The 15,029-nt window shown below is 35.7% G+C and overlaps 2 protein-coding genes across 2 annotated transcripts; one reads left to right on the top strand and one right to left on the bottom strand.

Annotated features, from left to right (window-relative positions):
• Positions 1–248: 248 nt before the first annotated feature.
• mtmr2 (myotubularin related protein 2) lies at positions 249–7,741 on the top strand. Its single transcript, XM_077241153.1, has 16 exons — positions 249–468; positions 926–986; positions 1,099–1,122; positions 1,200–1,263; positions 1,350–1,444; positions 1,536–1,640; positions 2,106–2,210; positions 2,361–2,444; positions 3,061–3,210; positions 3,316–3,504; positions 3,575–3,760; positions 3,871–4,077; positions 5,660–5,752; positions 5,864–5,977; positions 6,228–6,404; positions 6,771–7,741. Exons 1-16 carry the CDS (start codon positions 425–427, stop codon positions 6,933–6,935), a joined length of 1,863 nt encoding a protein of 620 aa, XP_077097268.1. The 5' UTR covers positions 249–424; the 3' UTR covers positions 6,936–7,741.
• Positions 7,742–8,366: 625 nt separating this feature from the next.
• Positions 8,367–13,460, bottom strand: kat5a (K(lysine) acetyltransferase 5a). Its single transcript, XM_077241154.1, has 15 exons — positions 13,361–13,460; positions 13,177–13,243; positions 12,951–13,019; positions 12,662–12,798; positions 12,443–12,511; positions 11,680–11,853; positions 11,432–11,512; positions 11,060–11,122; positions 10,522–10,770; positions 10,144–10,233; positions 9,856–9,996; positions 9,240–9,333; positions 8,969–9,128; positions 8,802–8,883; positions 8,367–8,695 (listed from the first exon to the last, which is right to left on the bottom strand). The coding sequence occupies exons 1-15, from the start codon at positions 13,373–13,375 to the stop codon at positions 8,561–8,563; spliced, it is 1,626 nt and encodes a 541-aa protein (XP_077097269.1). The 5' UTR covers positions 13,376–13,460; the 3' UTR covers positions 8,367–8,560.
• Positions 13,461–15,029: the final 1,569 nt, after the last annotated feature.

Genomic DNA, 15,029 nt, shown 5'->3' on the forward strand with positions numbered 1-15,029 from the left:
AATAAAATCAACCTCCTTTAAAGAGCGATCCTTGATATAATAACCTAAAATCACATGTTTGTAAGATAAAGAAAATGTTTTTAAAATATTATCAGCAATGAAAATCTCCACATTATTCCAAAAAGTACTGGGTGTATATTTTTTTATTTTTAAATGCAGGGGACATTCTTTTAACTTTTAGTATTTCACTTCCCAAAGGTCTCCACAAGGTGACCCACGAACACGGGCACCAGCACTCTGGCACAAACATAGAACGCGCGAGCGCGGCAGCGCGCACGACCAGCCCCACCTACAGGAATTGTGGGAAGACATGGCAGCTTCCGCTGTTTGTGTTCACGGAATTTCCGCACTATACAGTCATTAAATGAATACAGTTTAGTTAAAACCACAACTCAATAAGTGTTGCGTTTCGGTTTGTTTCGGGATGGAGGAGAGCGGCAGTGTGGACAGTGTGGAGTCGCTGTGCAGGTATCAACAGTAAACAAACTCTCTAAATAAAAAATTAATGGATAATTTCACGCTGGCTTTTATATAACGTTAATGTTTTTGAAACTTCTTGACAAGCGCAGCCGCTAACTGTCTTCACTTCGATTTCAGAAGGGATAGTTCACCCTGAAATTAAAACTCTGCCATCATTTACTCACCATTATGTTGCTTCAAACATGTATGACACCACTTATTTTTATTACATAGAAAAAAAGAGGTAAAGATAATAAATTATGACTGAGGCTGTCAGTCTCTAACATTCTGCATTGTATGTTCCATGGAAGAAATAAAGTCAGTTTAAAATATACCGTTTTGGAACAACATGAGGGTGAGTAAATGATGAAAAAATGTTCATTTCTGAGTGCACCTTTCCTTTAAGATCATGAGTAAAGCTCATAGGTGTGTTTTAATCTGCCTTCCACCTCTAATGTCCTTTCAGCTCCACTACCACCCGCTCTGACCGTTCAAGTGGCACCAAAGTTTCAGACACAGAGCTGCGGGTCAGTGAGAACCAAAGTTCAGCCCAGCACTTCTTTTTATGTACTTAAAACTGATGTATGTTCCGAACTGTTACTATTACTAAACCTTATCTGTTACTTTTTCTTATTACAGAGTAAAGGAAGGACATTAGAAAAGGTATTAAAGTTTGAATGTGTGCAAAAGACTTGGATAAAGTTTCAGTTTGTTCACTCATCAAATTTTCCTGTCTGCAGGTCTATAAAGACCCCGGTAAAGACGAACTTCCTCTTCTGGCAGAGGAACTGGTTCAGGATGTCGGTATGTTTGGCACATTAACACTGACTGCTGTGCATCAGCTATTCTGATGGTTTTAATGTATGTGCTTATTGTATGCTTGTCCACAGCTAAAGACGTGACTTACATTTGTCCATTCATTGGGCCTGCTAGAGGATCTCTGACCGTCACTAACTACAGACTGTTCTTCAGATGCACTGACAGGGTAAGAACCACGCACGCATGCTGTTTCTGTAATTCTGGAGAGAATTTCTAAACTAAAGACTTAATTTTCAGGCACGTTATTTGTTTGTTAGGAGCCGGTGTTTGGGCTAGATCTGCCTCTGGGAGTTTTGAGCAGAGTAGAGAAGATCGGCGCAGCGACTAGCAGAGGCGATGCCTCATACGTCCTTGTCTGCAAGGTTTGTGAATGTCTTTTTTCTTTTTTTGAAATAGAAGACTTGACATTTAACTATACATATGTTTAAAAAAAAACAATAATTAAAAATATAGCTGAAATAAAATATAATTATTGAATGAAAATTTTAATTAAAAAGCTTAAACAAAAATTATAAATATTGAAATAAAAATGTACAAAAATGACAAACAAATAAAAATAATTTAAAGCTAAATTGTAATATTAAAAAAATACTGAAAATATCTGAATAAAGGCTACTTCAAAATAATAAATAATATAAATGAGGTGTTATTAAAAATAGTGTTATTTATATACAAATAAAATAAATAATACTAAAATAACACTCTTTGTAGTTGGCCAATGAAAATGTTGGCAGGGCAGGAAACTGGCCAGCAGAAAAAAACCTTACTGTTGAGCCCTGATACATTCTTTTCCCTGCATGTTTGCTCAATGTATATGTGTCTTGTAGGATATGAGGAACCTGCGTTTTGTCCACAAGGAACCTGAGGATTCACTAAAGAAATCAGTGTTTGAGATTCTGATGAAGTTTGCTTTTCCAGTGTCAAACAACATGGTGAGAAACATAAGAAGACAAAGACCATATATTATTCCAGTATACAGTATAGTATAATTTATAAACCCAATTCAGCAAAATCAGCATCAGCCTAAAAGTAATTAGAGCTCATAATCTCTCTGTCTGTATCCCTCCTTTCTCTTTGTCTAGTCCCTCTTTGCATTCGAGTATAAGCAGGTGTTTCCTGAGAATGGATGGAGGGTGTATGATGCACTGGCTGAATACAAGCGACAGGTAAATTGTGTGTTTATTCATTTTTTAGTTATATGCAAGGTGATAATATACAGTCATCCAGTTTTTGTTGCAAAATAAACCCCTTCAGAGGGATGAGGACTCTACTGTAAAGCTGGGGCCGTTTGTATCACCCTAAAAAGGTTTGTTTTGCAATAATGATGGCTGGGTGTACATTATCCCATGTATTACTCACTTATTTACCAAATAAATTAATATAAATTAAAATTAATAATGACAACAATAATAATATGAAATAATGGTTTTATTCTACAATATTTCAATATTATTTTTATTTTATCACTTGGTAATTGTATAATAATAATAAAATGAGTTAATAATATTAATACATGTATTATATATATAAATATATATATATATGTGTGTGTGTGTAAAATATGAAAAATATATAACAATTAACAGTATTTAACAATATTTTATTGTTTGAAAAGAATGAGACTATGGAGTGATACAGGAGGCATCTGGCACAGCTATGTAGGATATCGTAAATCAATTATACATTTTATGGTCATTATACAAAACATATTTCTCTGCAGAATTCTGTGATTGTCCAATAAGAAACAAGTATTTCAGAGAGTCGTGTTTTAAATATAAATAGGGTCTTCCGAATGAGAGCTGGAGGATATCCAAAGTAAATGATCACTATGAGCTGTGTGATTCATACCCAGCGGTGCTAGTTGTGCCGGTAACAATCACTGACGAGGAACTGCGGCGCGTCTTCAGCTTCAGGGCCAAAGGACGCATTCCGGTCAGTGTCTTGAGACGTTTCTGAATCTCCACACTTCAGTTTGTGTGTGAGCAATAATTCATCCTCAGGTCTCATCACTGAAGCTATTGGCTCGTTCCGGTTTAGGTATTGTCATGGATCCACCCGGAGAGTCAGGCTGCAGTGGTTCGGTCCAGTCAACCGATGGTAGGTCAGAACGGTCGACGCAGCAAAGAAGATGAGAAACTCCTTCAGGCCATCATGGACGCAAACGCACAATCACACAAACTATTCATATTTGATTCCAGACCCAGTGTGAATGCTGCAGCTAACAAGGTAAACACTCACTTTCTTTTCAAGCGTGTGCTTTAAATGAAAGGGAAAGTTTTGACAGTTTGTGTTTTAGATGAAAGGAGGTGGGTATGAGAGTGAAGATGCTTATCAGAATGCAGAGCTGGTGTTTCTGGATATCCACAACATTCACGTAATGCGCGAGTCACTACGGAAACTGAAGGATGTCGTCTATCCCAACATTGAAGAATCTCATTGGCTGTCCAACCTTGAGTCCACACACTGGCTGGAGCATATTAAGGTGAGACAAGACAAGAGGGATCTCTTCATAATGTTTTTCACATGTTAAGAAACATGAGGATGATGAAGAGGGCACTGATTGTGTGGTGTGTGTGTGTGTGTGTGTGATAGTTGATTCTGGCAGGAGCTTTAAGGATAGCCGACAAGGTGGAGTCTGGGAAAACCTCAGTGGTGGTTCATTGCAGTGACGGCTGGGACAGAACTGCTCAGCTGACCTCACTGGCCCTGATAATGCTGGACTCTCACTACAGAACCATACGAGGCTTTCAGATACTGGTGGAGAAAGAGTGGCTCAGCTTTGGACATCGCTTCCAACAGGTCAGTCAACTTACATGACAACAACAAACAAGACTGTAAAGGGGATCAAATGTTTGCGGTTTTCCAAATTTCTCACTTGTTAACTCATTCAGTATTTACTATATAATGAATGCTTCATAGTGCATCACATAAGTGGTGTCTACGCTGGGCACATACTTTGATTTTTAATGTGTTGCTCTACTTAAAAGTCTGAAATGAAGTCAAAATAAAGTTGCTAGAATTACTTCATTTGGCAATTAAATAAAGTGGTTTCATTTTCAAATATCATTAGACATTCTCAGCATTATAAACAGCAATGATGATGAGAAGAGATTACACTGGTGTTATGCACTAGCATATATTACATGCTTTTCTAACTGAACATCAACATTACTGAAAATTATCTTTTTTTTTCATTGCCAGGCTGCAACATAAAAACAATGCTAGTGGCTATTTTTTTTTAACAAAAGGATGAGCCACTCAACATGTCCCTCCCTGATGTTTCAGTGGAAATTACATCAAAACATTGAATAACGCTGTGCTTTTCAAGGCACTTCAGAAGAACTTTAAAAAATTGCTTATGTACATTACAATTCAAAAGGGGTCAGTAAGATTTTAAAAAAGATAAATTAATACTTTTTTTCATCAAGGACACATTAAAATTGATCAAAAGTGACAATAAGTGTTACAAATGATTTCTTGCCTTTCTTTCTATTCATCAAAGACTAAAAAATTCTATCACAGTTTCCAAAAAAATATTAAGCAGCAGAACTGGTTTTAACATTGATAGTAAGAAATGTTTCTTGAGCTTCAAATCTGCATAATAGAATGATTTCTGATGGATCATGTGACACTGCAGACTGGAGTAATAATGCTGAAAATTCAGCTTTGCATCACAGGAATAAATGGCATTTTAAAATATATTAAAATAGAGAGTAATTATAAATTGTTATAATATTTCACAATATCACTGTTTTACTGATCAAAATAAATGCAGCCTTAGTGAGCATAAGAGACTTTGTTCAAAAATATATATATATAAAAAAAGAATAGTGACCCCAATGTTTTGAAAGGTATTAAATACAGCAGCATGTCAAATATTGAAATAATAACATTCAAAAACAAAAAAGATCCATGTTTTGTAATTATTTTACAAATAATTTGCTCATTAAGTTTGCTCATTATTTGCTCTACCAGATGAAGCAAAAGAGGTTACTAGCATTCATATTTTTAAAAAGCGGGTTAACACATATCTTTTTAAAGTTGTTTATATCAATATAACAATATGGTGTTTTAATATAACAAAGCTGTGTGTAAGTCAGTTTTATGTTCTATTTTACCCTTCTAATTTGTTCTCGTTTTTTATTTATTTTATTTTATATCGATATTTAGATCAAACTATATGGCCAATTTACTTTATTTTACACGCTGAACCTTTATAGTTGTTTACGAATATTTTTATATTTACATTGTGTGATTGTATTATTTGATTTTATGCATGTGAAGCACTTTGAGTTGCATTCTATGTATGAAACGTGCTGTACAAATAAATGTTTATTATTATTAATATGAATACAGTACATGATTATTTTTGTGTATGTAGCGAGTAGGTCATGGTGATAAGAATCACACAGATGCAGATCGCTCTCCGATCTTCCTGCAGTTCATTGACTGTGTCTGGCAGATGACAAGACAGGTTCGTGCAAAACACCCCACAGTTCCATTGGCCGACCTGCCTATGTCTTCAGTGTATTGCTATGATCTGTTTCTGTATAAGTAATAAATATTTGTGTCTCTGTGTTTGTAGTTTCCTGCAGCTTTCGAGTTCAATGAGAATTTCCTCATAACAATACTGGATCACCTCTACAGCTGCCTTTTTGGCACATTTCTGTGTAACAGTGAGCAGCAAAGACTCAAAGAGGTGAGAGCGAACCTACTCTTAGGTGTAAATGTTTGCACACTTTGTATGTATGTAATTTAACAGTAAGAATATTAATGTTTAATGGATCAGGACATAATCTGGTAGATGCTATTATCTTTAATTTACAGCGAAATGAACCGTGTTTCGGCCAAAATAAGAGTCATTTCAAAACTTTGAGTTTTGTGTTTATTTATAACCAAGGACATATAACTGTGTGTGGGTCTAAGGGACTGTCTGTTTTTGTGTTCAGGAAGTCCCGAAGCGCACGGTGTCTGTATGGTCATTTGTGAACAGTCAGCTAGAGGAGTTTGTGAATCCGCTGTACGTACACTACCCCTCCCACGTTCTCTTCCCCACCGTCGGTATACGACACCTCCAGCTCTGGGTCTCCTACTACATACGCTGGAATCCTCGCATGCGACCACAGGTACACACTTGTGAATGGTTTTTAAATGAATGTGCAGGTGCAGAAATGATTAGGTTCATTCTCTGATTCTGGCAGAGAATGTGTTCTCACAATCTTCTGATATTTAAAAGATAATAATGTGTGTACTAGAGGAGTCCTTCACTACAAAAATCTAAGTATCTGTTGGTTTAACTAACAGGACTAGATCCTTCCATCTTTAAACCCAGCTATTTTGTTTTGATTGTCAATAAATATTACTCTGATGTAATTAGATGGATTTTTATTATCCATTACCTAAACATCTGACATTTTAGGTATCATTTAAAGACCTTATATTAGTTAATAATGCGTCTTGAAAGTCACTGTTTGATTAAAAATGTATTTTAGGAGCCCGTCCATCAGCGCTACAAAGAGCTGCTAGCAAAACGGGCAGAGCTTCAGAAGAGGGTGGAAGAGCTACAGCGCGATGCGGCCAATCGTACGGCCTCGACATCCTCCGAGAGGGCGGGGTCTCCTACGCGCTCCATCACACCTGTTCAAACCTTTGTATAAGTGCTCGACAGCTTTGAGGAATGTAGATAGCCACACACCACGTGAGCGTCACTTGTTTCCCATGTTACTTGCAGTGATGCACAACTGATGTAAATTCACACACTAACATTCACCTTGCTGCTACAAGCTGGCTGGCTGGGTGGATGGAAGAAGCTTTTAATCACTAAAACTGTTTGATACTAGTATTATATTAATACATTTATTAAGACTAGTGAAGCATTAATACTTGTTAGAAACATATTAGGGCTTGTACTGAATGAACTGTATGTAATAGAACATGACGAAAGCATTGTGATGTTACTGGGATTCTGCCTGCATTCATCTGATGCCTCGGGGTTCATCATCAAGCCTTGGGGTTTTATGTACAGGGTTGTGTCTTTACTTGAAATTCCTAACTTTCTTGGGCTTGATGAAGATGACACTATCTAATCATGTTATGAGTGATATTGAATATGCTCTATAATCTAACGTTTGCTTATACATTAACATTATTGACCAATAAAGTGTATGGACACTAATTAAATGAAACGATGTTGTCAGTCGTCACCACTGCGGTGGTGCTATGATACAGCTAATCCACAGCAATAAAACACCTGCAGTTTCTGGATCTAGACAATGAATTATATGTTTTGTTCATGTAGAGATTTAGTATGTTTACATACACAGTTATAATTGAGCTAGAGCGGGTGTTTGTGTAGTTTCTGCAGTCTGTCAGTGTATACATGACACAACATGTAATTTAATATTTGCATCACCTGATAAAGCGCAAAGCACCAAAATTGATTAAAGAGTGTATAATCACATTATCTACATCTTTTAGTTTCACTTTTTTAAAGTTTTGCCATAAGATTTTAGTCGGACTAAAGCGTTTACGTTGTGAACTTTTTAAAGTGCATGTGAATATCAAAGGATCAGTGTTAAAAACTATTTAAAAAGTTTGGTATTTGAAATAAAGCTGAAATAAAATATAAATATTACATGAAAAACTTAAATGAAAAATAAAAATGTTTACATGGCAATTACCAGAAATAAGTACTAAATACCAAAATGACTACAGCTAAAAAGAATGTAACAAAATTACTAAAACTTAAACTAAAATTACAATGAAAACTGCATATTTAAAATAAAAGCGAATTCAAATTGTTAATAAATAGTATATTAATAAAACCAAAATAACACTGCAATGAATGAGGATCAAGGTGTCTCAGAGAGACCAAGTCCTGATAATTTGTGTATGAAATTGTGTATTGAGCAGTTATCTAGACCAAGTACAGCTAAAAGTGGGGAAATCTTTTAATCTAAAGCAAATGTGAGAAAACATGGTGTTAAAACCCACTAAAAGGTTACTAATCACTCAATGTCATAAATTAGCTTGTCATAATGTCATAAACTGTTCCCAGTTTGCATTTGGCAAGTAAAATCAGCTCCCCAAACAGTACAAACAGACTGTTTATTTACACATTATCACATTCAGTTAAATTTTTAAATGACTCCCAATTTGTGGAGAAGTACTTTTTATAAAAACCATGAAAGTACATAAATACAAGTTTATTTACAGTATTTATGTTGGTTTGAATTCCTTTGTGTCTGTATCTGTGAGCTAGTGGTCCTGCTCTCACTGTACTTCACCACTTCCCCCTCTTGCTCCAGTCTTTAGGAGTAAAATGCAAGCATTTGGGATCAATGCGGAGGTGGCGTTTCTGCATGGCACGCTCGTGGCCTTCCACTATGTCCTCAGACAAGGTGAGGATATATTGACCCTGCAAGGGAAGAGAGTGAAATCAATCACCCTGAAAGGCCCCATCAGTATCTGAATTTGCAAAGAATATAGCTAATTATTACTCTTTATTGGAAGTTATTTCCTACCTTATAATAATTGATGAGGTTGAGGTATTGAAGAGTTGATATCACGTCCTCTTTCTTGACACTCGTGATCTCACTAATTTCACTAAGAATAATAAAAGCGAGAACACTGCTAGAAATTTGTGCCTACAAAGTATTTCTTAAGTAAAATACAAAGAGTGGGAACACACTTGATGGTGATCTGTGGGCGTTCTCCATTCTCTGATTTGAGGTCCATGAGTATCTCCAGAATGGTCTGGGACCAGTATGAGCGGTAGGAAAGCAGCCCCAAATCAGACAGAGGTTTCTCTGGGGTACCTGTCTTTCCTTCCACCTTTGAGAGCTCATAACCTTGGAAACAGATGTGAAACAGGGGCCATGACATGATTTAGGGCTTATTTCACAAATAAAATTAAGCAAACTAACCAAATTTGACTATTCCTGAAGTGTAAAATTACTCACTGAACTCAATTAGTAGTTTTCCATAGCCTCTTCTCTGATAAGGTGGTAACGTCAGAATACAGGCCACATTATAGTCTTCTGTTGATTCTTTCTCCTTTAATTAGAGAGGAAAAAAGACATTAAAGTCGTCATGAAACAGAAGTTACGATAGTCTTTTGTTGTGACGTATATTCGAGTAAAACAGCTTCTCGAACAAGACAAAATGTAGGCAGAGACTTGATTTTGTCCATCTGGGATGTGGTTAGCTATTGCTGTGATGTCATGTTAATGACAGATTGTCCCACCCTCACAGCAGTAAACATCACCAGAGAAGAGAAGAGATGTCATTGCAAGTCATGGAAAGTTATTTTGATTAAAGAGGGCACATTCATTTAAAAATAAATAATGATGTGCCAGATAAATCATTTATATTACATTCTGCAAAATTCCATAAAAAACAAGAATCGTCCATATTGATTTCATGGTGACTTTAAATACAGCGGCCTCATAAAGTATTTGAACACCTTATATTAGACAATATCAAAACAAGAGGCATTCATTCTAAATAAAGATAGCACAAGCAAATGTTTAAAGGATTAAAAAGCAAACCACAGATGCCAGCAGAGAGGGAATATACCTTTGAGAAGTAGCCAACTATATGGAAACCCTTTGAGTCATACTCCGTCATAACATAGAAGAGGAAAGGATCCGTGTCGTAGTACAGGGTCTTGTGGTCCAGGAAGCATTTGGCCAATAGACACAAATTTTGGGAATATGCCTGTGCAGCAAAAAAAAGAAAAAAAAAAGAATTACAGATTTAAAAGACCATCAAGAGACCACATAGATGTACAGTACATACTGCAACAGTGCACAAGACATTATTAGTGGAAGGGGCAAGGGGAATCATTCGAGTCTTATTACACACCTTGTTTTTCCTGCCATCTATTTCAAAAAAGGAGATGGTTCCTTTGCGGTAGATCTCATTTCCTGGAGGATGCCGAAGGTTGCATTTTGTCTGTAAAGGTTACAGGGGGAGTAATTGTATATTAAATATAGTGCAAATTATACAAAAGGTATGTGAAACTATACAATAACAGCTATTTAAAGATGTGGTCATAATTATGAATGTCCAGCAAAATTTTGTGGGTCATTTCAATAGGAATCCTCCATGCTATTTAGAGTTTTACATAAGAGCGGAAATGTTCAACAGAAAAGCTGCTTGGTTTGAAAGTGTGAGCTACTGACAATAGAATTTTCGCCAATGTGACCGCACCTTACGCTTAAGTCTTGAAACTACTCTTACCAGGTGTCTTTGAAGACATTTGAGGCTCTTGAGGTATTTGAGACAGAATTCACAGAGGTAGAGAATGGGTAGAGAGGTGAGCTCCTGTGAGTATGGGGAGAAGTACCAAGGCTTCAACCTGTGCCGGCCCAGCTCTATACAGTTAATGTTCTTCATTCGCGTCACAATGTCATCATGACTGCGGTCTGACACCAAACTACCGGTCATGCGAGGGGCAGATGGGATTCCATCTGAACTGTCCTGAGAGTCCTGAGATCAGAGAGTAGTGTAAGGGAGAATTGTATGAAACATCAATAACATGAAAAAATGAAGGTCTTTCATATACAAAAATGTTTGTGGGTTTCATGTAAACTTTTGTTTTTTTTTGTTATTAATGTCAGATTTGCCCGATTTCCATATATATATATATACATACTGATAAATAAATATACTGCATTTACAGAATCCATTGTATCAAGAAACTATGATTCTTTAACAGCCTTAAGCCTCCATTCTGGCAAGACACTCAACAAAGCAATGGGAAGTAAATGAGCAGGACCTCTCCTGGCAGCAAATAGACGGTGGAGCAGCGGGGACTGTTATTCTGGAACACCTTTACCATCTAGAAAAACACAAGGGATTGTAATGTTTTAGGACACTTTAGAGGAGAAAGAGTTATATTTAATTGGAAAACATTTGATGGATTTGGTTTTGATTTGAAATCAGGTACAGACTTGCTATCTCGTTGGTTTTTAAAGTAAAACTTTGTAGAGCTCAGAATTTGTTTAACATAATAAAAAAAAGTTCCTTCATGAGAAATAAAGAAAATGTGAAAACCACATTTTTAATTCCTAACATCTTACAGCACCATTTTACCATTGCCAAATAACAATAAAATGTGTGACGTTTATTTTTAGGTTGCAGGACTTACCTCATCTGTCCCTCCACAATTTTTTCTTTTTCTCCCAGGCTGAGGAGGAATGAGATGACGCTGAATGGACATTGTGCCATTCTTCCAGGTGGAAGAAGCAGAGGAAATAAAGAAAGGTTTGATTGTTAAATAATATTTAAAAAAATACTTTATACTTACAACATAATAATTATAATAAGGGTTATTATTGGTGTTGTTATGCAAGAAGAGACACACTGGTCTTAAATTGTTTTAAAGTAATTTCTTACTGTTGTTAGAGAGGTGAGTGGTTCATGCTCCTCTCTGGATTTAATGCTGAAAGGGGAATCTCTAATTGTTGGATATACTGAGGCCTGACTCGCCTCTGCAGAACCAGGAAGTGAAGGCACTGGAGTCGCTGCGGTCACTTGTGTTGCCAAAGAGACTGACTCTGCTTTCCTTTTCTGTAAGATCAAACAGAAACAAGTGTTACTTTTTAATCTTTAAAAGGCACTAAAATCCATCATATATAAAAACAAAACCATGAGTGAACACCTGTCACTTACCTCATGATAATAAGTAATAAGTAATGAGAATGACTAATGGGGTATGGATGCATTTAGAGCTTTTACATAAAGATTGCAAAATGAATACATTTGCTTTAGAATTAATAAAACATCTTATTTGAAGGGATAGTTCACCCAAAAATTTAAATAAACCTGTAAGATCGGTGAACTATCCCTTTAATTCCATGGGCAACAAATACTAACAACATATCGACTATCTTAAATGTGCATGTCAAAGTTTCAATCTCATGTAAACCCTTTAACAATGCTACCATTATTGTGGGATAAATATCTTTAAATTAAATGTCACACAAAAGTTTCTGGAATCTGCAGTTGAAATTGAGATGAGCCAAAAAACTGCTTCCCTCACACTGTTTGAAAAGTGTATAATCAGTTTATTCAAACTAGTCTTTAATTCAGCCCATTCGCCGTACACTCTTGTAGGACAGATTGATCAGTAAAATCAATGGGCAGGGTTCGTCTGTACCGGTGTGGGGAGGGTTTTGCCTCTTGAAGGAGCTGAAGCAGACTGACCGTGGAGATCTAGACTCTTCTTCTAAATTTAAACAGAAAGTAACAAGATGGTAAATGGACTTAAAAGCATGCAAATTTCAACAAAAACTGAATGTTAGATTTTTTGATCATTGATGTGGGGGAGTATTGTTTCTACATTTAGTGTCACTGGGTACAGAGTAGATTCTCTAACCACGTCTCTCTCTGGGGAGCTCGGCCGAGACCCAGGCAGGCCATTCTTCATGGGAGTCTTCGCCTCCTTCTTGGGAAACTGGAGCTTTTTCATGTCTAGTCGGTCTGGAGTAACCCATTCGTCCAGGCGCTTATTGACTAACAACAAACAACCACAAATTTAGTTGAGATTTTTCTTTCCAATTAATGGCTACATAAATGGAATCATGCATTATATAAATATTAACACTGGAGGAAAGAAATTAGGTAAATGACCAAAGTATTTAGTTCTGCTGATAGTTAATACTCACAGTCAATATAGTGGACATAGTAAAGATTTCTCCCAAGGATGTCTTTGACACTGAGAATTTCAGCCAAAGCTATGAACAGACATGAGAAATGATCAATTACTTTTGGACAAGCAAGCAGTTATATCCTCAAATATACTTATATACTGCTATTCACGTGTAGCTAGTTTTGCGCTTGTGACAAATGTTGTGTTTACATTCTATCTGCAGCTGTCAGGCTGATACTTACGCCATTCGTCTTCATTCTCTTGATTTTTTCGCAGCACAGGCAGTCGACAGCCCTCAGTGATCTCACCCTATGAGGACATAACGCAATTATGAATCACATCGACCAACAAAGACGGGACAAATGTTATTTAAATCGCGCATAAGACAACATAAAAACCAACCGTCTATCCATTAACGTTACTCACCGAGTGATCCGCCATCTTTTTATCTGGCGCACAGAATTGTGCGTTATAATAAAACGCCGGTCGCGTATGTTTTGCATCGAGTGACGCGCTGAACCATAATAGATAATAAAGGTTTTATTCACATGGGGAAACAAGTGTAGAAAAAAAACATAAGAACAAAGTAAAAAAAAAACATACTAAAGATTACATTTACATGAAACTCATAACGTTTAAAGAGTTTCATGTGCATGTAAGCCTAATCTTTAGTATTTTGTATTTTTTGTATATATATGTGTGTGTGTGTGTGTGTGTGTGTATATGTATGTATGTATGTATGTATATATATATATATATATATATATATAAAGAGCAAGTTTATACCTTTAATTGAAATATCTATATATTTAAATCTATATCTTTAAATCTATATCTATCACAAATAGTTTGAATGTACCAGGTTCATGTAAGAGCCTAAAAGTTTCAGTAGGCTAAACTCCATACTAATGCACAATGAGCAGAACACAGAGCAAAACGCAACACTTGTGAACATGGTGATTAATAATAATTCAGGTTAAATAAGTGAGTATAATAATGTTAGGGTTTCTGTAACATTTTTGTTCATTTTTATTGGAATATGACTGTCTGCTGAAATCCTTCTATTTTTCTTGTTTATCTTCTTTGCTTTCTATAGCTCTAAAATTGAGATTATTCTTCTGGAAATCCCTAATGATCATATTAAATATTCTTTAAATGCCCCTACTGTAATTCCAATAAATTAAACAATTATTATAATTATTTTTTTATAATACAACTGGGTTCTCTCTATTCCTGAAGGGGATGTATTGCTTCTAATATACCATGTTCTGTTTATGTTTTGCTCTAGAGAGAAAACAAAATTTTTACAATTTTACAGTCGTATTCTTTCCTGTTTAACTTTTTTGAAATGCTTTATTTGAACATTCAGTTTATGAACATTAGAGATATGAAAATTAGAACATAGCAATAATTAACATCAACACTAATAGAGAGAATAAAGAAAACATGAACAAACAATACCATAGCTCAAAGCAGAAAACGACAGAAACTAAAAAAAGAGAAAAAAAGAAAAGTAAAGAGGAGGGCATTACATTAATTTATAAAAAATGACACATTGAATACAGTAAAAAGTTTGTAGGCCGTGCAAATTGTAGACATGTTCTGAGAGCTTTTTTGTTAAGCAAGAGTGAAATTGAAAGTAGGCCTAAATAATGATTTATCTCTTGTAAGAATACAAAAAAAAAATAGGTTTACAATTCGAAAATTCACATTTATGAATATAAAATCTACATAGAAAGAGAATTAGGTTTATTATAAAGCAGGCATTTGGATCCGCTTCAAGTCCAAAAATAACGGATGTAGGATTCATTGAAAAACCTTGAGATAAACAGACAGATTCACATCCAGAGCTGAAAAGTATAGTTGCACGACCAAAACAAATGAAGAGTTTCTGTGTCATTCTGACAAAAGGAGCATTTAGTATCAAAATCAGATCCCAATCTTTTCTTCAGAAAATTGTTGACACTTTTTTGACACTCACTGTATAAGAAAGGGTGTCACTAACACGTCACAAAAAGATTGCGTAGTTCTTTAAAGGGGTGGGACGAGGTCTTTGATTGGTGCTTATATTTTAAAACCACTCTTCCCGCCCATC

Source organism: Siphateles boraxobius, unplaced genomic scaffold, assembly GCF_051911475.1.
Source record: "Siphateles boraxobius isolate OS27281-9 unplaced genomic scaffold, OSU_SipBor_1 24, whole genome shotgun sequence".
Taxonomy (NCBI): Eukaryota; Metazoa; Chordata; class Actinopteri; order Cypriniformes; family Leuciscidae; genus Siphateles; species Siphateles boraxobius.